The 27,149-nt window shown below is 42.3% G+C and overlaps 1 protein-coding gene across 1 annotated transcript in view; it reads left to right on the top strand.

The window, feature by feature from the left end:
• The window catches only part of LOC101475890 (protein tyrosine phosphatase non-receptor type 14), a 46,371-nt gene that overhangs the window by 17,406 nt on the left and 1,816 nt on the right, over positions 1–27,149 (top strand). The window contains exons 4-19 of the mRNA XM_004541804.5: positions 12,820–12,917; positions 14,314–14,381; positions 14,777–14,847; positions 14,953–15,040; positions 15,128–15,216; positions 15,327–15,414; positions 15,612–15,694; positions 15,934–15,994; positions 17,524–17,602; positions 18,558–19,027; positions 19,119–20,396; positions 21,692–21,832; positions 22,821–23,039; positions 26,083–26,211; positions 26,429–26,663; positions 26,776–26,939. Coding sequence (XP_004541861.1) covers positions 12,820–12,917; positions 14,314–14,381; positions 14,777–14,847; positions 14,953–15,040; positions 15,128–15,216; positions 15,327–15,414; positions 15,612–15,694; positions 15,934–15,994; positions 17,524–17,602; positions 18,558–19,027; positions 19,119–20,396; positions 21,692–21,832; positions 22,821–23,039; positions 26,083–26,211; positions 26,429–26,663; positions 26,776–26,939 — 3,361 coding nt within the window. The remainder of the gene's footprint in view (positions 1–12,819; positions 12,918–14,313; positions 14,382–14,776; positions 14,848–14,952; positions 15,041–15,127; positions 15,217–15,326; positions 15,415–15,611; positions 15,695–15,933; positions 15,995–17,523; positions 17,603–18,557; positions 19,028–19,118; positions 20,397–21,691; positions 21,833–22,820; positions 23,040–26,082; positions 26,212–26,428; positions 26,664–26,775; positions 26,940–27,149) is intronic.

Here is a 27,149-nt window from a genome sequence, read left to right as displayed (position 1 = left end):
CTATGGTGTTGTCCATCCTTTATATACAGTCTCTTGCAAAGATTTTGGGGAAGGTTAGCCTGCGTCTATCATAAGGTAAAATATATCCATAAAAAGCAGCATAAACCCCTAGTAATTTCAAAGTTATATCATTTGATAGGAACACAAAAAAGTGGAGAATGTTTTGTACTTAGGGGGATTATGCATCTTCTACCTTCAGACAGAGCCAGTTTATTTTTTCTCTGTTAACAATCTCGGGCCTCAGTCTCAGACTGGTCAGCGACCATCTGATAACTAGTACCTCCCTGGTTATATAAACACTGCTCGCTTAGGCAAGGTGTGTATTTTGCAACCGGCTGCTGTAGGTTGCTGGCTAGCGTGAAATACACGATGCTGCACTGAATGGTGCACCTTTTCCTTGGATGGTGAACATTCTCTTTTTCTCATTTTCAAATTTCACCACAGTTTGGTGAGTAAATGGCAAGCGTTTGCAAACAAGTTGCCTTCTTCCATACAAAATGTACAGATGACTGTGGCAATCTGCTAGCAACCAAAACAAACATAAGGAGGTTTTAGGTGTAGCATCCTTTTTTGGCCGATTTCACCACTTGCCATCCGGTCGCGGGAATACAATCATCTTTACCTCTTGACCAGAGGTTGCCAGTGGTTTGCCGACCTGTCTCTAAGCCTCTGTGAATGAGGGCTTACTGGTAAGCCATCCTAACTTCTCCTGGCTTTAGCTTCATAGTTAGCATACCAATATGAAGGGGAAACTGATCAGCAGCTAATTCCCAGGAAGACAGTGAATCAGAGTTTTCCAGAAACTTCAAAGAAACTTCCTTTAACATCTCTTTGATGACATAGATAATGGCATCAGCGGCATCCAGTCTTTCCTTGTGCCACTGTGTGTGTGTGTGTGTGTGTGTGTGTGTGTGTGTGTGTGTGTGTGTGTGTGTGTGTTTGAATGAGTGTGTGAATGAGCATGTTGGGTATCTGTGAAGAGTGCAGGCAAGGGTCAGTGTGTAATGGACAGTCTGCCGTCTCATATTCCTTCACACACTCTCACACACACTGACGCGCCGAACTCTGCAGGTCTGCCTCACACTGAGCTGGTGAATTTGTGGATTCTGCTTCTCTGGAAGTGGGAAAGGTTGATTGCAGGTCACAGCTTGACGTTTTCACACTAGAGTTAGTTTTAAGGTGTGTGTGTTTTTGCCAGCGTGTTAACCCTTTTATAGTAATTCTGAGAACCATGCATGCCCGCACTTAGCCTGTTTTGAAAGTGGTGAAGTAATTTATTTGTGAGCGATCTGACAGAGGAGAGTAAATTGTCTAGAGTGTGTCTGCAGGTTTATTATACAGAAGCCAGGATCTGCTCTGGTAAAGGGATGGTATTCATGGAATCCCCTGAGGGCTCTTATGATGTGTGTGTGTGTGTGTGTGTGTGTGTGTGTGTGTGTGTGTGTGTGTGTGTGTGTGTGTGTGTGTGTACACAGGGGTTATAGGGTTGAGGGGGTTATGATGGGGGCTTAGGGGCAATTTAGGAAACAATGGCCGTCTTTTTTTTTTTCAAGCCCCCCTTTCTCTTCCTTGCAATCCCTGTACATGGTGTCACCCGTCTACTTTTTATCAAGAGCAGATCAGCTTAGTCCTACATTTTTGCTCTTTCTCAGTGTTCCTGTGTCTCCTTCACTTTTCTCTTTTCTTTGTTTTCATCTGTTAGTCAGGAATGTTGGCACGACCGTCCAGCGTAGGAGGCGGACCACACATTCCTTGCAGCAGAAGTGCGGGGGGTAAAGGGGATGGAGAGAAGAGAGAAGGGGGGAAGGGGTGGGGGGGTCTGGTTTACAAAACATATGCACACACACACCTCAAACAATCCCCCAAGAATCCTCTCAGAAGCCAGCTGCAGCCCTGTCAGAAGTTACAATACACCACATTGTGAGAGCGTACGCATACCCACGAGGCAGACTTTTCCAAAAGACCCATCCTTTAAAAAAAATAAATTATATATACATATATATATATATATATATATATATATATATATATATATATATATATATATATATATATATATATATATATATATCCAGGCCTCTGGTAGAGGACCCGAGCTTGAAGGATAAACCGCCCGCAGGGGCGTGCTGGGTGTTTTTATATATATATATATATATATATATATATATATATATGTATATGTATATATATATATATATATATATATATATATATATATATATATATATATATATATATATATATATAAGGGGTGCAACGATACACAAAATTCACGGTTCGGTTCGGTTCGATACTTTGGTGTCACGGTTCGATATTTTTTCTATACAAAAAAAATGTTCATGCCTTTTTAATTTGTCATTTATTAAAATTATAAATATATATTTTAACTCAAAAGTACAGTTTTTAAATTTAATGTTGCTGAAACAAAAGTAATTAAAAAAATAAATATATCTCAGGGCTCTCAAAATTTCAAAATCCCTGGTAGCCCTTCGGGCAGGGACTCTTCAGTTTTTGGTAGCCCAAAATAAATGTAAGTAGCCCGAATAAAAAAAGAGAGCAATTTTTTGATTGATGTTTTGTTTCCTGTTTTGTTTCCTTTACAATATTATACATTAAAGTATAATATTGTAAAGGAAACAAAACATTAATCAAAAAATTGTTGAAAAACAAATTACAACATTGTATAAAAATTACAATCATCAACTCAAATACTTGGTTCTAATTGAACAGAAATTTCTATGAACTTGTAAGAACTGTGTAGAACATGAATCAGTCTGCGTCAGATCCTGAATTTGAAATTTCCGCTGAAGTCACGGGTAAGAGACAAGTGGAACCAAGATCTAGGCCATTTGCTTTTTGAAGTTTGCAAAGACTGCTAAATTTTGCCAGTGGTAGTTCACTCTTTGCAACATAGTACGCTGTTCTAAACAGATTTTTCAGGTTTATTTTTAGTATGTTATTTTCAATTGGTGTTCTGGGAAAGATATTGCAGACTGAGCAATAATGCATTTCTCATGGGTTCTAATGGGGGCCTTTCTTAAAATGACTGGTCCCAGTAACAAAGGCGCTTGTCGACTCAGAAATCGAGAGAAAACCAACAACACACCCGGCAGAACATTATGTTATTTACACGGGTGCACACAAGTGGTCCGCATGTGCGCATTCGCTGTCAAAATAAAAGACGCGCACCAGATAAGAAGTTGCAACGCGCGTTTGCGTCCATATAAAAAGCACTGTTTTTGTCCGCTAGAGTGGGATTTTCACGGCACATTCCGCACCACATCTCTGTGCGTTCATCATTTGTTTGAAGCCAGCTCACCTCCTGCAACCACTTTTCTGAGAATACGTGCTTCTTTTGTGGTTCGGACTCCTGACATTTCTTTGGAGGTGGAGGAACACCAAAGTAATTGCTTAAAGGAGCTTCTTCGACATCTTTAAGAGTTTTAAACAAATGTCTGTTCTCCTCCAGAAAATCTTATGTATGCAAACACGCGTTGCAACTTCATATCTTGTGCGCGTTTTTTTATTTTATTTTGACAGCGAATGCGCACCTGTGGACCACTTATGTGCAGCCCCGGTTATATAGCTCGTCATATTGCAGCCACAGAAATTCTTTTGTCCATGAAACCATAAAGCTGCACTTTCTTTTTGCCTTATAGTCTGATTTGTCATAACTTTTCCGTTTTAGGGTAAGCTTTTCTTTGGCTGTCACTTCTTCACCCTGACCTGTCTTATTTGGCTCAGCAGACTAAAATATATATCCTGCTGCTTTTACACACACACACACATAACGGTCAGCGATTCTCTGCGCGATCAACCTCTCACATGTTTAAGCTGTGGGAGATTTCACTTGTCATGTTTGCATAGTAAGCTAATGATTGATAAGACGATGTCAGAGGAATTGGTGCGCAAATTATCATCACTCACCAATCAGTACTGTCGCTCTCTATACACAGTTCGCGCGATTGCAAAGTGAAAGCAAAAAACAAGCACAAATTCAAACGCGATTTCAATATGTCACATATTGACAGTGGCTCACCGATGCCAATGACATAATTACCCAGCTACATTTCCGAAAGAATGCAAAAGCATTGACATATATTTTTCCTTCCTACAATAGCCCGACGGGCAGAGCAGAGATAGATTTTGGTAACCCGACTGGAAAAATCGCTAGCCCCGGGACGTCGGGCTAGCGATTTTGCAAGCCCTGTATCTGATTGAGGAATCACTCATCTTTGGAAAAGAGAGTTTATTACAGAGAAATGGCTCTTTCCAAAATAAAAGCTATACTATACGCTTCTTCTGGGCTATATTCTCAGCAGCATATTGTAGCGGGTCAGGGCTGTTCGGGGTTCTGTTTGTACAGTTATGTTTTGTTTATGTTGCCATAGTGACGGGTGACGCCCTCTCGCTGCGACGGTGTGTCCTTCCGGGGTCAGAGGGCGCCCTGTGTGTTGTTGTTGTTGTTGCTGTGCGGTTGCCGCGCTGAGCAGTTAGCTAGCGGCAGTGTTCTTCTGCAGATGTCAATAAACGGCTGTGCTCCCTGGCTAGCTCACGGGAAGCAAGACCAAACGACACCTCCATCTCCTCGTTGTCTGAGCTCGCCACATTGGTGTCAGAAGTGGGATGATGGTGGCACCCCATGTTCTGACCCGAGTGACTTTTCCCCCGCCGGTCGTGACCGGCCGGTGCGCCAAAAGAAGGCACCTGGACATTTGCAGGACTTTGTGTGGGGCAATGGGGTCGTCGGGGACGACTGACCCCTTAGGTGGGGGGCTATGTAGCGGGTCAGGGCTGTTCGGGGTTCTGTTTGTACAGTTATGTTTTGTTTATGGTAAATGGTAAATGGCCTGTATTTGTATAGCGCTTTTCTAGTCCCTAAGGACCCCAAAGCGCTTTACACAACCTGTCATCCACCCATTCACACACACATTCACACACTGGTGATGGCAAGCTACAATGTAGCCACAGCCACCCTGGGGCGCACTGACAGAGGCGAGGCTGCCGGACACTGGCGCCACCGGGCCCTCTGACCACCACCAGTAGGCAACGGGTGAAGTGTCTTGCCCAAGGACACAACAACCGAGACTGTCCAAGCCGGGGCTCGAACCGGCAACCTTCCGATTACAAGGCGAACTCCCAACTCTTGAGCCACGATCGCCATTATGTTGCCATAGTGACGGGTGACGCCCTCTCGCTGCGACGGTGTGTCCTTCCGGGGTCAGAGGGCGCCCTGTGTGTTGTTGTTGTTGTTGCTGTGCGGTTGCCGCGCTGAGCAGTTAGCTAGCGGCAGTGTTCTTCTGCAGATGTCAATAAACGGCTGTGCTCCCTGGCTAGCTCACCGGAAGCAAGACCAAACGATACCTCCGTCTCCTCGTTGTCTGAGCTCGCCACAATATTAAACATATCAGGTCCCCATAAGGAGAATCATGTGCTAACGGCTGTCTAAATGACTCGGGTAAAGTTTGTAGCATGCATGCTTGTTGTTTTTGTCTGCTTCCACTTGTCTTTGCACTAGGATGATGTCTGCGTAAATGTGCAGTCATATTCGTTGTGTTCCCACTAGTGCTGTCAGCGTTAATCTCGTTGAAATGACGTTAACGCCACAACATGGCAAATCTCCGTTAACGAGCTACCCCTGCATGGGGCTAGACGGCCAACACGTTAACGAGCTAACTGCTCTAACACACTAGTTCCCACCCATGTAATTGAGCATTGCGTGGCACATCCAACATACTGTTTTACTTTAGTCCATGATGCGCTTACCTTCAGGGTCATACGTCACATGAAAACCAAAGTAATTCCAAACGCCAGATCTGAATGAGGGTGGGGGAGGTTCAATTTGCCATGTTGCAAGGAGAGCTTAACTTCTGTCTCGCTAGCTTGCCCTGAGCTCTTCCTTTTGACGATGCTGTCTGTGTTGAACGCTCAGTGGATCTGCGCTCGACAGTGCAGCCTAGGCGGAGTAGTCGAACGCAGATTCACTGAGCGCTCAACACAGACAGCATCGTCAGAAGGAAAGTTGATAAAATAAATTACAAATTTTGTATTGTTCGATACATATGCATACCGAACCGAAAGCACTCTATGAACGGTTCAATATCGATACGAGTATCGTTGCACCCCTAATATATATATATCGAGCTGTAAACGATCTCCTCAACTCTCAAAACATCTTTATTATCCAATACGCCTTATGATGGGTTTTACTAAATTCAAATCGCTCTGTCCTTTGAGAAATCAGCCAGTCAGCATGGGAATAGGCACAGTCACAGCTCCCTTTTTAAAAAAATACACGACATTTATTGTCTGAAGGTTGATCGGGATCAGATCCAGGAAGGCACATCCCTGTCATTGCTTCTACACACCTGGTCTGATGAGGGTGAGGTGGGCGGGAGAATGACAAAGGCAAAGAGGAAGAACAAGTGGGGGCAGAGAAAGTAAAAGCTTGGCAGCAGAACTCAGCTCACGTTTGAGCCTTGTTATTTATGTGGTTTGAGCTGTCTGTCTGTGTGTATTTATCGCAAGACCTTTTACATATTTATGTATCCACGTGGTAAAGTCTGTTTGTTTGGGAAAACCGTGTGAGACAGAGTAGATCTGGCATTTTAGGTGTTGGTGCTTTGAATTAGTTTTATTTCCCAAAACCATTATTGAGAAAAGTTAAATTAAAGGGCAAAAAAGGTTATTATTTTGAATGCATGCTAACTCTTTCACATTCACTAAGGTAAGATGTGATGCATTTTGGTGCATTTTAACAGCAATTTAGCAATACGAAAACATTAAAAAAGAACAAGTAGAAATGAGACGGGCAAGACATTTGTAGACGTTATCTCTTCTGAGAAGGTAATGTATGGTGTGGTCAGGGCTTTGATGTTCAGTATTTGGCTGATATGTAGCCTGATATTGGATCTCCCGCTCTTCCCATCCGTAGAGTCATCTGTTTCTTCCTCCCTCGCTTCCTTTCTCTGCAGCGGCAAAAATGAGTCAGAGCAGGGGAAGCTGGGGTCTCTGCATCCATTACTGTATATACTTACAAATTCACCATGCAGAGTTCTCCAATATACCCTATAGTCATAATATTTAAATGTTTGGTCACTCCTACTTCAGTTTGTAAAAACACAGACTCTTTGTGCTTGTGTGATTAAATATGTCCATAGCTGTTATAATGTTTTTCTAGGCGTCTATCCAAATTGTTGTCGGATATATATATTTATTTTAATACGTTGGGGGCATTTCTTCATATGTGTCCACTTTCACTTGGAATGAAGGTTGAACCCAATAGATTTTGGTTACAGCTCTCTGCGATCTCACTAAACAATTAAAATATTTCACACTTAGTCAGATACTAAATTGGTGATAATTATCTTTGATTTACTCTTGTTAAATTCCCCATGAGCATTAATTTTTATATATTATCCTTAAATGACGTGGATGTCAACAGTACAGTTACTAGGCAGCAGTTACAGATATACTGTACAACTCACTTGTAAATAGAGCACTTTTACCTGTTGTCAACAAAAACACATCTTACACTCTTGCATAGAGTGAGGAGGTTAAAGCCTTCTGCTACTTGTATGTTTCTGATAGAAAGGAGAGAAAAGCTGGCTCGCAGACTGAAAATGAGGAACCTGAACGAAGAGCCGTTGACTGGAGCATGGCCAGCTGGCCGTAGCAGCCCCTAAGGCTAACAGCACCAATAGCCTTGAAATCCTAGCTTTGTTCAGCTAGTTATCACCAGTACACACACACACGCACGCACGCACGCACGCACGCACGCGCGCGCGCACACACAGACACAGACACACACACACACACACAGCTGTACTCGGTGGTGCCCCTTGCTGATTCAACACATTTCAAAGTGATATTCTCCTGCCTCCCACACAAATCGTCTAGACGCATCCTGGGGGCTGAGGGGGTGGTCACCTTACCACCACCAGAGGTGGTCGAGATTGAGGAGGGGCTGAAACATATGTACACACATACTCACATTCATGCATGCAAACATGCGCATATGCTCTCAGGCCTGTTGTCCAGACTGCTTGGACATCTGGCAGCATGTCTTGAGCAGGGTTTGAACATGCGTGGGCATATAAAGGGCTCTTTGTGCCTGCGAGGCTGCCTGGACTGCCAGCAGAGCACTCTGCCATAGTGGAAGTCCCATGAAAAGCCCTAGTAAGGAAAGCGCTACCTCATGTCCATCTATGTATATTCACCTGCTGTTACAGCATTGTGATGTCATTCTGACATACATGCCAGGTGCGTGCTACAATAAGGGTTTCTTTGTGCACAAGTATGTGCAAGCATGCAAGTCTTGAACGTCATAAAATGTTTTTCTCCTGCTAGCAATTTTATGTGATGTTTGTCTTGTTCTATGAAAACACAATGAGCTGATTTTACCACAAATTTGCTCCCTTTTACTACAATTTCAGCAGTAGTTTAATCCCCTATTTAAAAACTGGTATCATTAAATGCAGTTGAGTGTTTTAACTCTTTATTGAAGCTCCTACATTTTATACTTGTTTGGTAACCTTGGAAGTTTCTGGATCTGATTCTAAAATCATTTTGTGGTGAGTTTTGCATGTTTTATTTTGTAATTTAGCTAACAGTTAACTGCCATTCAAAGACAGTGCCTACAAAATAGTAACATTTGAGGACTGTTGTATTTATTTTAATAAAGATGACTATTTCAAATTTGTTTAAAAACCCTCTTGAAATGCCACAACCTGGGTCATTAACATAGTTTTTTAGTACTTGCTGTCTGATGGTTTTGCTGCAGTTCATTTCAGGTTTTATTTCAAAGCAACATTTTCAGCTCTGCAGATGAAAATGCACCCGGGGCTATTAATGAGGAATTTGATTTCATGCCATACTTGAGTCAGAAGATTTAAAAGCACTGAAGCATGACAATGAAAAACAGTGAAAAAAAATACAGCTGTCAAAATATGCAGATTTAAGCTAGTTAGGACTGATGAGACAAACTCATAAAGTGACCTAAAGGCAGATGTTTGTATATGAATATGCAAACTCTATAGGCAAGGAACAAGATTTGTGGAAGCCTTCTGGTTCTTCTTATCTGTTTGGTCATTAAAACCCAGACTACAATCATGTTTAAGCAGGTTGTAGATTAGGATGGAAGACATCAGTGGAAATGAAACCTGGAAATCACTGGCTATCCTTTGAATACACCGAAGCTTTTTATTAGCTTTTTAAAATTAATCTGCATTCTTAAAGAGTGACACGGCATCTTGGCTTGGATATGCGTTGGATACACCAAAAGCCCCCGCCCCCCCAACTTCTCTAATGTACTTTTAGAAATGTACCAGTAGTTTTCTATCTTTGAAAACTGGAAAATCCAAACCCCTCCTTAAAAAGCCAAGACACATGGCGTAAAAGCCTTTGCCACTTTGAGTGAAGAGCTTCCAGAAAATGCTGGAGATGCCTCATCTGTCCAATTGTGGTTGGTCTCAAAACACTGGAAGGATGTGCTCTTTCTAGAATAACCATACTGTAATAACCACAAGCATAAGACTGTGATTAATGAAAAGTGCTGTATGACTCGTATGGGTTTTATTATTTGTGCAGAATCAGGTTGTAATCATAAAACGGGTCAGTCTCTACACTTCTTAGACTCTCTGTAGGCTTATTAACCTCTGAAGCCCCAACGCCCCCTGATACGGGGGCAAAAGGCAGGAGATCAGGTAGGCTTGGGGCTTAAGAGGTTAATGAATAAACGGTTCCGAATTTTAATACATGGCAAAAAATATTATTGTGCTTATTGTCACTGTTACACTCTTAAAAGATTAAAAGCCATTTGATTTTAATAATTCCCTTAACCTGACTTAATCAGTTACAAAAAACTGCACTTGGTAGTTAGAAGCTTACCTCTGCATAAAGGGTAACTAATTTTGGGGTCAGTTTTTGTCAACCTGTAGAGGTTTGATTTCAAGGCCAGAAGCCAAAAATACAGGAAACCACAGCTCCATAAGATGTGGCTGCATTTGTGGCTGTTCTGTGTAAAGTGGACTCTCCCATGAGGGATGCTCTGAGACTTTTACTGTCACGCTTCCACTTGTTCAGAGTTATTTCAACAGTTTACTGTCCGCCTCACCACTGCTGGCTTCGCGTATGTATAAACACCATCATGTTGTTACCATTGAACCTCAGAATGAGAGCCAACCTCTGTTGACCTCAGCGTTCCTCCAGACCCCATACAGCGATTGCTGGGAAAACATAGAGAGTTTTTAAAAGCAAAGTCCACAATCATTTGAAGGGTTTTGTGTCCCGCTTGGCTCCTCCCCTCTAAACCGCATCAGACTCCGCCTCTCGCTGCAGCCACTGTGGTTGGGGTTGGCTAATTAGAGGGTTGCCACGGGAACGGAATGGCAGCTTAGCCAACGGGTGTAATGACAGGGTGAGGGAGGAGGGCGGGGTCAGATTATAGGCCCAGGAGTATGCTGAGAGGAGCTCAAAAAAGAAGGAAGAAGTGGGGAAAAGAATGCCAAAGAGAATATGAATCATGAAATATGTGAGGAGATAATGGCGGGCATGAAAATGAAACTGGGGGGTGAATAAAAAGATAGGTGGGAGCTAATGTGCAGGCGAGGAGTGAAACCAAGTTTTTCAAAGAAAATGAACTAAAACTTGTGAAGAAGAAAAGTGGGTGAATGACTAAGCATGTAACTTAGTGGTTTCCACATAGATGTTTGGTTACTCTGGCATGGACTTGCATACTCTTTCTGACTGTGTGTGTGTGTGTGTGTGTGTGTGCACATCAGAAAAGGTGTCTCACAGCTTACACTCGGTCTGTGGTCGCCATGGCAGCCAACAGGAAACGGCGTGTGAGTTTTTATGCGGCTGAGCCTGGTCACCCTGACAGTTCTCTCTTTCCTCTTGTGTGGCCACTCCATTCTTCAAAAGACAAACATCCAGCTGGACCACGACTAAAAGTGGACAAAAGGAGCACAGAAACTTTAGGAGCTTGGTGTATTTCAGCCTCTCGGTTTTGGGACTTTTACCACATTTTGTGAACGCAATCTGAGCTGTGTCATCATATCAGCTTACGCTTGGCAAAGCTACCACTGCCTAAAACCACGGTGAAATGACTCCCAGTTTGCCTCACATTTGCACTGCAATTATAATGGTCCACTTTTGTCAAGCTTATGTTGCTCCTGCTGAAGATTAAACCCCGAGTTAGTTGCGTCAGCCCCGTGTAACATGCCTTTTATAAAATCATATTGTGCAGCCCCATTGGCATACATTTGGCATTCCACTCAAGTCAAAAATGACTCACTGCTGTTTCAAATAGAGGTGATTCACTCATTCCTCACTTCAGCAACAGGCTTACTGATATTGTTTTGAGCAGCTAATGCTGTTGCCAATACTTTCTTGACACATACTTTCAGTTGCACAGACCAGAAGCAGAGGAATACATCTCTGTGGTGTCTCAGCAGATGTTGGCCATCTTTCAGTTGCTAATGTGCAGAGCCTTGAGCACAGCTCCTCTTACTTTCTTTGGACAAATGTGTCAAACTGGAACCCATCATGTTTTCCAACTCAATTTTATATAAGTGGTGTTTGGAGACACTGTGGCTTATATGAAAAAAAAGGGTTTTTGAAAGCGAACAACAGTGCCAATGCTGCCACCCACTTAGTCAGTGTTTTGTGCAGTTTGGCTATAAAATGCATACAGATGCAGTCTGATTTTAAAAAGTTATGGTCTGTATGCTTTCTAGCAACTCTGCAAGGCTTTGAGCTAAAAGCAAGCATGCTTACTTTTTAGCAGGTATGGCAGTTTTACCGTGCTTACAGTCAGTTTGCTAATTACCATAAAATAACATGGGGTCACTCCCAGTTTAGAAATCTGTGAGAAAAAGATCATAATTTTCACTTGGTCTGTGACCAGTATAATTTTTCCAAATGATTTTTATGGTCTCAATTTAGTTTTTCCTAGATTTAAAGCTTCCACATGAAGGTATTGAGCTCAAAAGTGACCACTCTTATTTTTTTTCCAAGGGCTCTAGAAGTGAATTTCCCATTCATTTGCTCCACTGATATTTCAGAAAATCCTTATGTTGGATTTTGCAGTCAAGTGACTGCCAATCATGTAAAGTTAACTTGTCTTCTATTTTGAACATGTGACTATGCAGCCACGTGAATAAGCCTGCAGTCACACAGGCCTAGGCCTGATTGCTAGCAGAATACGGTGGTTGTTTATAGTTTGCATTAAAGACGTTGAGTTGTCTGCAAACACTTCCCAACTACTTTCCAAGTGATAGCAAAATAGGGAAATGTGCAGCACACAGCAGAAATGGAGACTTTCAAATCAAAAGTTGCGCATTTTGATATGTGTTGGGTACAGTGCTGAAACACAGCTTTTATTTTGAAGTTTAACATGCTCCGTTTTCCGGTTTGCATTGCTACGATCATGTACAGACCTTTTTCCCCGACTGCAATCAGTGTTCAGGTGGTTTCTCGACCTGATGTTCGCAGGTTTAAAGATTCCCATGGTAACAGCGCCTTTGATGTTGCTGTTTCAGTTTAGCTTTATGTGTCGAGTTTTGTCAACGATCGCATATGTAACAAAACTGACATTATATAGTCGTGTGGTTTCAATAGGAGTACATACCATTTTGTATTTAGCTTAAAGTAAGTCTACTTTGGATGGTTACAACATAATGGCTCATTATTAAAATCCCTATGGAGATAAATAAATCATAAATCAATGCAAATTAAAAATTTTACTTAACACGGTCTAGGTATCTTTTTATCCCTGTTGTGTGTTTTTTTACCTTCCTTTCCTGTTTTTTTCTGTAGGTATCAGTATTACCTGCAGGTAAAGAAGGAGGTGTTGGATGGACGTCTACAGTGCTCTGTAGAGCAGGGGATCAGGCTCGCTGGCCTGGCAGTACAAGGTAAGACTACACGAACAAGTCTCCCAATGAGAGACAGACAGCAAGTGAGAGTGAGCACAAACTCACACTTTCTCAGGTCATCTTGACTTCACTACCTTGTATGGCTGCATACCGCAGGGAGAACCCAGTCCACTTGAGTTCCTATGGTATCAGTCCTAACACATGCACATACACACACACCCACCCTCGCTCCATCCTTTCAGTTCCTGGGTGCTGTCTGTGTCCCAGGGGAATGTAAACAGACAGCTTGCTTATCAGCTGCTCCAAGGTTAGCTGTAGCAGCATCAGGAAGGCTCTTATCTGTCGGGAGGTGAGGATCCTGTGCTAGACCTCCTTTTGCCCGGCAAACAGCAGAAAGCTTTTAGGTACTTAGTACAAGCAATATCAGGAGAACTGTACATGTTATAGAGATTGTGCAGGTGGTTTTGTTTCTGTTATGTAGATATTTGTTTTTGTTATCTTTAATAGTATTGCACAGTACACAAGTTCAGAAATATTTCCATCTAATAAAACAAGAAACACTCAGAGACACTTTACGACTCAATGGACATGTCCACGGCCTGAAGAGCACATTTGCTGCAGGTAGCTTCATGTGATTTCCCCTGGGTAACCATGACAACAGCATGACAAAGCATCTACATGGATGAAACCTGCATTGCTTTGACCATTGTGGATGCAGTTGAGTTGAGATGACAGTTGAGCTAAAACAGACTTTTTTCTAATGTTAAGCATTTGCTTTTCTAGTCTTGAGGAGTAATTTTGCAAAGCGAGCTAGCAGAATATAATAGGTATTTGGACAAATGAAATTGCCTTAGTTTTAACTGGAAAGTCTGTATTCATCCCGACTTTTTGTCCTATTGGGTTAGCACCTTCATAACATAAATTTATTTTATTTTTAAATCAGTAGTTTTTTTCTTATTAGGGAAACTGTATAGATCGAAGAGAAAGGCCAACCAGGATACCCATTGAGAACCCACGCAAGAAGCATTGCAGGATGAACACAGTGAGTCCATATTGGACTGTACCGATTCCTTTTTTCTACTCTACTTGACCACTCAGAACTGAGAATTGGCATGTTCTGATTAATGCATCAGTTCAGTATCTTGCCCAAGGATACTGAGCCAGTGCTAGGGATCAAACCACCATCCTCCCTATTAGTAGATGACCTGTTCTCCTCCCTCTGTTACAAGTTCCCAGCTGACCTGCGAACCCAGAACCTTCTCGCTGTGAGGTGGCGCTAACCCTTGCACCATCATGCCACCTCAATTGAACAATATCAAACACAATAACAAACTCACAGTCAGTTTATAGTGTAAAGGCTGCGCATTACAGTGTAAAAATGAAATTCATTGTTTTTGTGTAAATAAATGTGAACATCTGTGTTTGTAATTTTTAGCTGACTTTGGAGACTTCACTCAATTCCTGTCTCAGGACTTCCTCAGGGAGTACGTGCTTTTCCCAGTGGTGAGTCCTCGAGCCTTTACCGTTCAAATACTAGCAGTGTTTGTGTGTGTGTGTGAGAGAGAGAGGCAGAGAAAGTCTGTGTTTGTGTGTTTTTCTGTGTATGTGCTGCCTGAAGGCACACATTCCTGTGACATCTGTGTACCTCCTCCCTCTGCATACCTGACTGACAGGCAAAAAGCAAAAAGAATAAAGAAGAATTTGAGTTGGAGGATGGGATGAATTAATATGAACTGATTACCAAATAGAAACAAAATATTAAATTATGGAGCATTATTTTTTTTTTTTTTAAACATTCCCAACAATATGATGTTCACTTGAACCTATAGTCATAGGTTGCTTTTCCACAGCTTTCTTCTGCATTGCTCTTATTTGCTGAATAATGTATTTTCTCTCAGAACTGGCGTAATGGAGAAGAGGCGCTAGAAGAGTGGACCCAGAAAGTTGCTGAGGAGCACAAGAGTCACTGGTACTGTTAGCTACTTTGTATACTGTATGCACATATATGCATGTATCACCAAGACAAAGTAAAATAGAAACAATAAGATTCTTGGTACCATTCTGTGATTTCCAGTCGAATGCAGGCCGCTGAAGCAGAAGTGCTGTACATCAAGGAGGTAGAAAAACTGGATGGGTTTGGCCAGGAGAGCTTTCCAGCTAAGGTAGATACATTACATCACCCTCAACCTCTCAATCAGTATCCTTTGAGAGATTTTAAATGAGTTCTTGTGTAATACTTTCTTCCACAGGACAACTATACCAATGACATATTCATCGGTGTGTCTTTCATTGGAGTGTTTGTTAAACACAGAAATGGCAGATCCATCATGCTCCACAAGTAAGTTTCTCCTTTCAAAAAAGAAAGAAAGAATTGTCATAATTTCCTGTACTCATGAGGAACCGTTGTTCCTTTTTTAAAACATTTGTTTGCATCTGTGTGTTATAAAGGTGGAAGGACATTGGTACCATTGCACACAACAAGTCAGCCATCACAGTGGAGATAACGAGCAGAGACGACACCATCGTCTTTCACATGGTGAGTGTTGTGTCTGCAGACACAGAGGTTTATAGTGGGTGGTTAAACATGCAGGAAAAGTATGCGTCCACAAAATACCTGTAGAGGGACAAACGAACTGGGGAGAGTTGATTCTTGACTTCACAGAAATACTCATTTTCTGTTCACCTTAAATTTTCGGTGTTATTATTAATTTTTTTCTCTGTTTGTGTCTGCAGGAGGATATGGAAATGGCCAAGTACATCGCCCGCCTTTTCACAGCCAGACACAAATTCTACAAACAGAACAAGATATGTGCAGAGTGAGTTTCAAGGCCACACAGAGAGGCCAGCTGAAGGCCATTAAAACACTAAGATATCAATTGTCTGTCATTTATTTTTTTAATGGGTATTTCAACAACCTGTTGAAGGTTATACAAAAAAACCCCAACAAAACATATGCTATAAAAGACTGTGTAGCATTCACTGAGCTTATAGTACATGACCTGGGTGCATTTAATAAAATACTAATTTGTCACATAATGTGTCTGTTTCTTTGTAGGCCCACTCACTCACCTGCACCAATGAGGAGGAGACCCACCTGGACTCATCGCCTGTCTCTGGTATGTTGACAAGCATTTGTATGTTTTGAAGTGATTTGATACAGCTATTTAATATTGCCTCTGGTCAATATAAAAGGGACGAGAATGGAGGACAGAGGGGGAACACAGAAACGTCCACAATTAGCAACCTGATCCGCTCTCCCACTCAGGGAAGCTCTTAATCGTCCAGAATACAGACATACAGACTAATAGTGCCTTCCACTCCAAAACTTTAACTCTTTACCCTCTGAAAGCCTATTAGGAGTAACTCTGAGATGTTTCTGTCATATTCAGGTCCAGAGCAAAATGAATGGGTTTGTATCACAGGTTTATGAGAGTGATCTATGCCTATGCAGCTACCCTCGAAACTGTTGCATTGGTCATCAAACCACTGAGGTGTCAAAGCCCATCAATTAAGGGTACTAGGGTGGTCATTTAATGTCATCTTCATGAGGAAAGAGTTTAAGGGGAAAAAGAGAACACTGTGACACCATCAGAACAAATACTTGTGTAAATACTTGTGTACAAATGTGTACATTTCCACAATAAGTTGCCACCAGGTAGATTCCAATACTGGAAAGCATTCTACACAATAGCAAAACCACTTAGAAACATACTATATATATATGTGAAAAGGCTGTATATGAAATATCACACAAAAGAAGCATGTAATCCCCCAAAACAAAACAAAAAACAGCTTAGGAGTAGTTTCTAATTCCAGCCTTCAGGGCTTTCTGTATGTAGTGCATGAATCCAATGTGAAATGATACCTCTTCTTAAAAGAGACGTCGATCGAAAGATTGTTGCTATAAAGGGAATACTACTGGATTCATGCACTACAAACAGAAAGCCCTGAAGGCTCAAATGAAGAACTACTGTTAAGTTCATAGCGCATGTCTGCTACTTTTGGCATGGTTTTCTATGCAGATGTTTTTCATCATGCAGTTAGAGCTCTGCTTTCTGATTGTTGGAAATTGGAATTTCACACAGATTTTTATTGTGATTGTTGTTTGTCTTATATTGTGCTGATGGCAGTTTATTACTGAAACATGCATATTTTTGCCCTTTAATAAATATAAAGAAGCATTTTTTTGAGAGTTCTGGCGTTTTCCTTCTATTCTATAAGCTCTTAATTGTGCCATGGAGCCTTGGTTTTAGCATGCGTTGGTGGTGTGGTGGGTGTTGTTGGAAAGTTAGAAAGGGTGTTGCTTGCTCTGATTTCCGGTGCGACAGCGAAGGCTGTGATTTCTGCGTCTCCCTCCCTGCTAGCCAGACAATGGTGAGGCTAAATGTGGCACAATAGATGTTCAGTCAGACCACTGGAGTGCTCAGATGACTGTCTGGAGTACCGCAAACTTTGTCCAATGACAGATGCGCAGCACTAGCTTCAATCTGGCTTGGTCACAGTCAGCCATTGTGATTGATGTGTTAAGACAGAGAAGTAAAGTGATGGTATCATGTGTGATGTAAAGAAACTGAAATATCACTTTGAGGATCAGGAGATCTTACAATGTCACACTTTATAACCGTTTTACAATTTCTTCATTTAGCCACGGCCACAGTCCTGTAACTTCCAGTCAGTGCATACCCAGTTTGGAGACCATTATCAAGACACACAGAGCTCTCAAGGTAGGTGTTACTGTTTTAGAGTGGCTTTCCTCCCCCTGCTTTAACCACAGTGTGATTTAAGATTTTTGCCTCCCTGACAATAACTCAAAACAACAGTCCTCCTAATTGTGTCTTTCCCATCAGGCGTGTGACTCACAGCCCATTCGCATTTTAACAGTCTCCCAGCCAATTAGAGCCCAACGTTTGGGGTGCAGAGCAGTGACCTCATTTATGCTTCACTCTTTCATTGACGTGTTCACACACTCAGCCTGCCTTATAATCCGAAGAACTTCACTCATGTCAGCTTGACAATAAAAAGCGAGCGAGTGGAAAAACATTCTGGGTGTGCTACTGCGTGTGGGCGTGGGATCGGTCTCGAGTGTGACCTCAGGCATCATACTCCGATTGTGCGGACAGAGATTATGCTTGTCTTCCTTCTCCTTGTGAACATGGGATAGTTTCACACGGGAGAGCGCTCTGCTCAGCGGGAAGGAATAACATGACATATTTTTCTGTGGTGGTTGGTGCAGCTGTGAAACCAACAAAACAGCAGTGATCATTTTTCCCACCTTCGGGATGCCACAAAGGGTGTTTATTTCAGCTTGTTTATAACAGCTTAGACAGTTAAACTGCAAGACTGGAAAACCCCCAGTACCACCTTCACCATACCACTGGCAAGATTACAGGAACATTTGGTCTCCCTTCATTTTTTTTCTTTAAATTTGTCAATGTTCCTTTTTGATTTTCTTTCTTTCAAGCTCCAACACGGTTCATTGTGCAAAGCGTGTGTTCTTTTAAGTTTTTATATGAAATACTGAGGTACCAAGTATTTGAACAGTCATAGAACTTCAAAGATCAATAAAATCTTTGTTTGATTAAGTTTAGCTTTAGTGCACAAATTGCTTAAAAATGTTTGCAGCTCAGATTTTCTTGTGATCCTCTTTACACATTTTTCCATGCCTCCTTTGCTGTGCAGACAGTATCTTCCACGATGACCCGTATTACAAGTCAGAGAGCAGCCTGGATCGCTGTACAGTGGACTTTACCTACCGAAACGGTAACGTGCCAAACGGAAGCATGTACAGCAGCCCCAGCCTGAGCTCCCTCAATCGTTCCCAGAATTTTGTCCCACCCTCGCCCATGTCCTCCAACCTCAGCATCCCTGGCAGTGAGCTCATGCGGCCTGACTACATCCCCAGCCACCGTCACAGTGCCATCATTGCACCATCCTATCGGCCCACGCCTGAGTACGATGCTGTCATGCGGCAGAAGCGGTGCATGCTCCCTGCTCACCATGACCTTCACAGCCAGTCGCTACGCAGTCTCAACATCAGCAATGCCTGTGCCTACAGGCAGCCTGAGCCTCTAGTGTACAGCCAGCCAGAGATGCGAGAGAGGGGCCCTTATCATGGTGTGGCACCCAGCCCTGCTCCGTATACACCACAGGTAAGGGTTAGGATGCTCTGAGATTATTATTTAATTAATTGTAATTAGCTTCCTAGTTCAATGCATCTGTTTGTGACTGTTCATCTTGCAGATCACATATAGTAAGCCGGTGTCCCATGGCCCTCATCAGGGAGGACCAGCCAACAGCCAGGGTCCATGCCATTCACCCCATGTTAACGAAAGTGGAGGCAGCAGCAGCGGTGGAGGTGGAGGAAGCTCCATCTCCCATACAGTCAGCACACCCGAGCTGGCAAATACCAAACAACAGGGGAACAACATTGGAAACTATGCAGCTACAGCCAACATGCTGAGGAACCACATGTCGCGGCCCCCTCCACCTTACCCTTCCAGCTCTTTTCGCCCAGCCACCAGCACGCCAGACCTAGCGAGCCATCGGCATCGCATTGGCGGCAGTAGTCCAGAACTGGTTACCCGCATGGTGCAGCTGTCAGTCAAAACCTTCCAGCCCGACAGCTCAGCTGTGGTGCACCAGTCCCTGCAGGAGGTCAGTGAACCATTAACTGCAGCTGCTAAGCACCGGTCCACGCTGGGCAAGAGACACAGCATGGAGGTTATAAGCAGCATGAGAGGAGCGATGGAAGGCCTTATGATGAAAGGAATGAATGCTCCTCTTCATCGGCGGAATACTCTGAGAGAACCTGTGATGCCATCTCAGCCTCAGTCCATTCCACAGCCCCAGCCTCAAAACTCTCAGTCACAACCTCAGCCGCAACCTCAGCCTCAGCCTCCAACTCAGCAGCCAAAAGAGTTGCCCATGAAGCTTGCCAAGAATGCACCCGAGGCAGTGACTTATCAGCACCAAAAGACTCTTTCTAATGCTACCATGCTCATACACAGCAGTGAAAGTGAAGAAGAGGAAGAGGAAGAAGAGGAGCGGCCTGAACTGGACGTTCAAATTCCAGGTCTCAACGAGAACATTAGCATCAGTGCACAGCTCCAGGCTGCTCTGGCCAAACTTCCCAATAAACCCCCTCCAGAATATCCGGGCCCTCCTAGACCTGCAAGCAATGCTCAAGCTCGCACCCACACTCACAATCACAACAACACCCACCACACCAACCATAATCAAGGACCACAGGGCAACCAGGGACCAGTGGACCAAGGCCATGGCTGCGCCTTAAAGACTGGACAGAGCCAGGGTGTTAGTGGGCCTGGGGGTGGTGGTGGTGGGACACTGACCCGGGGGGATCAGAGTGTTGTGAATGGAGCAGTTTTAGGTCCATCCATTTCAGAACCGGACTTGACCAGTGTGAAGGAGAGGGTGAGGAAGGAGCCGGTCAAAGAGAGGCCAGTATCAGAGATGTTTTCCTTGGAAGACAGCATAGTGGAGAGGGAAATCGCTCAAAGGGTAAGATACTCACTCATTCTACATCTTCACAGCCGTTCCCTCAAATTTTAGAACTAACACATTTCTACATTTTAACACAGTGTAACGATGTTTTTACGTAAAGCAATGTAATGCATTTATTACTTAATATTACAATATAACACATTTACTCAATAATACAATTTAACACATTTTTACTTAAATATAATAATACCATGCAAAACATTTTCTGTTTAATAATACTTTTTTTTAACTTAATAATACAATGCAACATATGATGTTAAATTTTATCTATGTTTATAACATTCACAATTTTTTTCTATTACCTTTCCATATGGAATAAAAATGTTTAGCATGAAATTATTAAATATAATGTCAGTGCCTGACACCTCTGAAGCCATTGTACTGGTATAGTTTTAAATATTACAGTCTGTTGTCTGCTCACTAGTTTCAAAGCTCCTGATTAGCAGTAATCTGGAGTTCAGCACCTAAAAGGGCAGCACTGGACTCTGAATTCCCCGAGGCAGCTAAAAGCCTTACTAAGCCTTCCGATTATTCTTCGAGTTGGGTGTTTTTGTGTCGGTGGGCCTTCTGTTAATATGCAAACATCTGACCCAGCACCAGTCCAGTCATAAATAATTGCCTCCTAGAGATAAACCTGTCTGTCTGTGATTGCAGGTGTGTGTGATTTTAGCCAATAAAACTTAAAGAATGTTTTCTTCTCACTGCTGTCCAAAGCTGCTAAAGCCCTTTTATGCCAGCTGCTTTATCTTATGCATAGAGGGTACCCCTTATGACCCCCAAGCTGTTGTTTTGACTGCCCCATGGGGGATCAAGAAGGTGGAAAGGGGAAGGGCGGCGCTGTCCTGGAGGTTTAATAGCATCAGAGATTAGGAGAGGTAATCCTTCGAGGAAGGAGACGGTGCAATGTGGGTCAGTGTTTGGAAGCGAGAAAGAGAGTCAGGATGACAGAGGGTGTGTTGTAATCAAACAGAAGCTGAAGAGGCAGGTGGGAATAAACAAAGATGAAACAATTAATAACATGTAAGAAGGACAAACGAGGATGAAGGCAACCAGATGGATAAGAACTCTTTCTTAATAGGCTTTGTGTAGTGGGCTTCCTGTTTCTCACCTTTGGACTTATTACAAGGGGATTGGTACGGGCAGTTTATGCACATGCACGGGAAATTCTCCCCACCCACTACTGCTCATGCACATCTGCGTGAACACTGTACTTGTGCAATGGCAGGTCAGTCAGTCTTGCAAACCTGCTGGTGCCTGTAAGCATGACAACAGGATTTTTCTCTCTCTTGAAGACGCTGGAGAGACAGAAGATGTCTGTGGACTCCATGAAGAGGCCGCTGATGATGGCCGCACTCAACGGGCTCTACGTCGCCCGGATGCCTGTCCCCGAGAGTCCAGGGGAGGAAGGCGCCAAGGCGGCTACTGATGAAAGGGTAGGATGCTTGCTTTTTGTACAACATATACATTATTATGGTTAAAGTTTAAGGGTTTCATGACTGTAACTTTGTATTATTCTGTATATTTTGTAACATATAGTAAAAAAGTCCTGCTAATTTACAGACAACCTTTAAAAAATATGCTGCTGGGAATTCATTTTACTCATCTGTTTTGTTGCTACTTTATTACTACATTTACTTTACCCAAAACCTTTGGGATTTACTGACATGTATGTAATTGGAAACTTATCATATTAAAGATAGAAAAGGCTTTTTAAGCTCTTAAAAAAAAATCACAATTACTAAAACGAGTATTTAAAGAACTGATATCAAGAATAACATACCAGAGTTGATGTTCAGGATTAGGTCTTATTTAAGCTTATTTAAACCGAATAATCATAAAAGCTTTAAATCTCCCCAAAAAGTTTGTTTGGTCATCGTCACACCAAAACTCACAGTCTCTATTAATCACATCATTTTAATGAATTCCACTGCCCAAGTAGATCCCCAGTGTGTTTGGCTCCCTTTTGAGCGTGGAGGTGTGAATCCCAGTCTTTGTCCCAACTGTTGCTAAGCTAATGGGGGCAAACCCTAAGTGGGCTGTGGAACGTGTGGCACGGTAGTGCTTATCGCCTCTGGGCCTGCTGGTATGTTAAGAATGTGACCTGAGAGAGAGCGAGCCAGACAGAGAAAGAGAGACAGAAAGAGATTCTGGCCTCTCAGACATGACTGGCCTAATAAACACCACTGCTGCTGCGTATTCGGCTCTTTCCTGACTATATTGATTCAGTATGAATACTTGTGAGCATCATGAGGAGACTGAGGAGAATTTAAAAACGTGAGTGTTATACGATAACAGTGTTGGATTCGAATGCCTTTGTCGGGGTGTGATGTAAATGAATGAGTGCCTTTTTGGGGACTGAAAGAGAGACTTCTGAATAATAAACACCCTCTACTTTTTCTCTCCCTCTCTCTCTCTCTCTAGTGTAAGACCTTGGAGTTGAAGCTAGAAGAAGAGCGGGTCTTTACAGAGTATGAGCAGGTGCCCAAGAAGAGGGCAGACTGTATTCTCACAACAGCAACTCTGCCCGAAAATGCAGAGCGCAACCGTTTCCGTGATGTTGTTCCTTATGAGGAGAATCGAGTTGAGCTTGTACCCAACAAGGAGAACAACACAGGCTACATAAATGCCTCGCATATCAAGGTATACACAGCCATGCTTATCTTGTGTGATCCAGGCTTTTGCAGTACTGTTTAAAAGTCTTGAGTTTCCCTTCATTTCCTTTTCTGTAGTCTTCAATAATACTTCTCCATGTTCCTTAATGGATAGTCAGAGGTCTTTTGTTGCCCCTGACTTTCAGTCCAGTTCTTGTGTAACTGGACATACCTCAGGTTTTTCTTACTGTTTAGGCTTCCTTAAGAATGGTGTTTCCTCATTTTTTTTTTTAAGGTCACACTACACATTACACCAAGATAGCCAAAGTATTTGGCTAAGAGGTTTTTGGGAACCACCTTCCTGTTGAGAAATTACTCAAACGGAAACAGAAAATATGTGTCAAACTGAAACTGTGGAAGTTATCTTTGTCATATTTCATAGATTCAAATATATATCTGTATCTATACATATCTATATATCTGTATCTATACGTATCTATATACATATTTTGTTTCTTTTTTTTATATACACACAAAAAAGAACAAAAAAGATGAGTAATCATGACTCCATGACTCATGCACAGTGCTGAGTTTGACAGATTTAATGCCTTCTGTGTCTGCCCATTAAATTTGTGCATTTTTAAGAGTGATGTCCAAAGAAAAGCTCAATCCAAACTTAAGAAGCTAAACTCATCAATCAAGATATCTTTATCCAAACCAAAATCCGAAGCACATGTTTTTCATTGGACAGCGATGATAAGAGATATTACCCCAACTAATGTAGCTGTGGCTTTCTTCGGGTGGCTCAAATAATGTCAGCTCTGCAACTGTGACTTGATTGCTGGTTGGTTCCAATTTAAGAAGAAATACTTGAGTAATAAAATATATCACAAGTTGTTTTACAATACTTAGGTTTATCTACATGACTCTTAAACAGAATAGCTGTCTCAAAGTGCTTTGCAACACCCACATCATACAGCCTAAATGAAAACAGAGTATAAGGTTGATGCTTTCAGTTTTGTTCTAGTCTTTGTTGCGGTCATTGCTAAGCAGGGAATGGCTCGGAGGAAAGGATGAAAGGCAGCTATTGAAGGCTGTTTGTGCCTTTAAGCTCCCAGAGCTTGTGGAATTCCCAAAGAATGTTGTCCAAACTCCAAAACCCTCTTAAACAACCTGAGTCGCTCTCACTGGCTCTTTATTCATGTTTAGTTGCAAACAGCATGTGTATGCAAGCTTGTGCATACGCGTGTGTCTGCATGCCATGTGTACGTTGTGCACCAAAGCAGCACTGAGTCGCTGCCTACCACAGTGTAACCCTCTTACTCCCCTGTCATTTAAGGTGGTTGCCGCAGAACAAAAAGACCTTGTTTATTCCCCATCCGTCTCTTAATACAGTGTTTATAGTCACGAGGTGGCCTGAGAAATCAGCTGAGACATGCCCTTTATGTAATAGTACTGAAGTTTCTGTGGTCGGAGTGAGCTAAAGATTGGACGTATTTAAGTGTTATTTGTGGTCTTGTGGTTATCAGGAAGGGGAAATGGAAGAAAACTAGAGATAAGGAGTTAATAGAGTTATAAATGAAAGAAAAGCGATCCCGCTGTGGATAAAAGTAACAGGTGTTTACACTGCCCTCCAGTGGTTGTGAATATTATAGATGTCTGTAGGTGAGCTGAACTTCTGTGAGGAGGCAGCACTATTTTTTATTTATAGTTTATATACAGTCATTGACTTTAATACATTGGTTTCTGTCAGTTCTGTTCTGCCCTGTAAGACAGACTTTAAACCTGACCTGGACTCCTTTTAGCTTGCCATTTACTCTGAGCAATCGCATCAGTCTGCCATTAATCATTTACGATAAACTGCGTTAGCTGTTTATCAATGAGTACCGTCTTTTCAGCCATTAGCTTTCATCAGTTATTTTTACTTCCACTGTTCTATTAATCGACCTTTATTCTATTTAGCAGCTGATTATTATCAGTCTAACATTTTCAACAGTTAAACTTTACTTATACTCAGCAATTTTAAACGCTGGCTGTACTTTTATAAATAAATAGTTTTCACTAGACTCTATACAGTTCTGTGATATTCTAGGTACATCTCATGATTCAGTAGCTTGTAGAACGAATGTAATGATTTTCTGTATGGTTTTAATTAGTTGCTCAGATTGTTGTGGAGGAATTTAAGTCCACTCTTTTTTTTATAATGCTGCTTCAGTTCATTCAGGGTTGTGTGCATTCATTTATTCACAGTTCTTTGAAGGTCTTACTGCAGCACTTTAGTCGGTTTGAGTCTGGACTTTTGGCCATTGGAGTGCCTTGATTCTTTCCTTTTTCAGCCATTCGATTGTAGATTTGCTGCTTTGGCTTTTTGTCACATTTGACCCAGTTTTTGGCCAAGCTTTAGCTGTCGGACAGACTTCAGATTTGACTCTAGAATACTTCTTTTCGTGTGGCTGCAAAATAAACCCAAATCATCACCTCTCCTCCACCATGCTTGACAGTGGGCAGTGGTGTTTGTGCTGGAGGTGTTGCTGCATTATGGCCAAACATCTCCACTGTGGTCTCATCTGTCCAACTTTGCAAACCTAAGCCATGCTTCCATATTATTTTTTTTAGAGAGATGAGGGTCTCTCCTATCATTCCTTCCAAACAAGCCATACTTATTCAGTCTTTTTCTAATTGTACTGTTGTGAAGTTTAACATTAAAGGCCTTAGTTAGCATGTTAAGAGTCTGAGATGTAGCTCTTGGACTTGATGATCATTTAATCAAATGCATTTGATCAGCAGCACCTGGCTGCAACTTTCCAATTTTTAATCTTACTGAAGCAGTGTTGGTGTGCTTAGTTTTTTACATGACTGTATGTTGAATATCTAAACTGCCAGTCATTTACTTTTAGCTACCTGTCAATGTTTCCATTTACCCCATGCTACTTGCAGACATTGTTCATTACTAGACCTGCTCCTGTGTTTGTTTTCTTTCATTTGGCTTAATTTCTTGATAAACAAAAAAGCGTTTGTTTGTATATTTGAGGCTGATTGCATATGCACTGCATACTGTAATATCCACTAATTGATTCTGCATGTCTTCCCAGGTCATGATCAGAGGGGAGGCATGGCACTACATTGCTACCCAGGGTCCACTAGCCAACACCTGTGCTGACTTCTGGCAGATGGTCTGGGAGCAGGGGGTCAACGTTATCGCCATGGTTACTGCCGAGGAGGTACACTGACACACACATACACACAGATGTGGATTTTTTTTTAAGCTTCCTGTCTGTGAGAGAAATGACACTGTGGTGAGTTTGTGTCACTGTGACTTTAGGTTTATTTCTAAGGGCCAGGACTCGTTGACATCTAATTTGCCTCATCTGCTTCTTTTCTTCATTCCCATCACCCACGAATCACTTCTCATCTGGCGCTTGTCGTCCTTTCATCTAGGAGGGCGGCAGGTCCAAGAGTCATCGCTATTGGCCTAAACTGGGCTCCAAACACAACTCAGCCACTCACGGCAAGTTCAAGGTGACCACCAAATTTCGCACGGACTCAGGGTGCTACGCCACTACGGGGCTGAAGGTTAAACACCTGCTGTCTGGCCAGGAGAGGACGGTCTGGCATCTGCAATACACAGACTGGCCTGAGCAGGGCTGTCCTGAATATGTACTGGGATTTCTCTGTAAGTACGGCCGCCCCGTCATTTATTAAAAATATGCTTTATCAGATATGTGTAAGGACAGAGCCAGCATAAAGACTAAACATGACATCAATGTGACTTTTCTTATCTGAAGCATATCTGGAGGAGATCCAGTCTGTGAGGAGACACACTAACTCTATGCTGGACACCTCAAAGAGCCTCAATCCACCTGTGGTGGTGCACTGTAGCGCCGGTGTAGGTCGAACTGGAGTGGTCATCCTAACTGAGCTCATGATCAGGTGTTTGGAGCACAATGAGGTGTGTGGATGATTTCCTTAAGGGGCTGCAAATTTAAAATTTAGTGAAGGTATAGAACATTTTTAGAGTCCCTGACTTTCTTTGACAGTCGCAGGATACATGCATCCCTTAGAAGCATGTTTTTAACTTGGTAAATTAGGATATTTTACATGCAAGATATACATAATCCCACTTTTATCTAATTTTATTCCTACATAAAGTTACACCTCA

The sequence above is a fragment of the Maylandia zebra genome, linkage group LG15 (genome assembly GCF_041146795.1).
Source record: "Maylandia zebra isolate NMK-2024a linkage group LG15, Mzebra_GT3a, whole genome shotgun sequence".
NCBI classification, from domain to species: Eukaryota; Metazoa; Chordata; class Actinopteri; order Cichliformes; family Cichlidae; genus Maylandia; species Maylandia zebra.
This window is presented reverse-complemented; position numbering and strand designations above follow the sequence as displayed.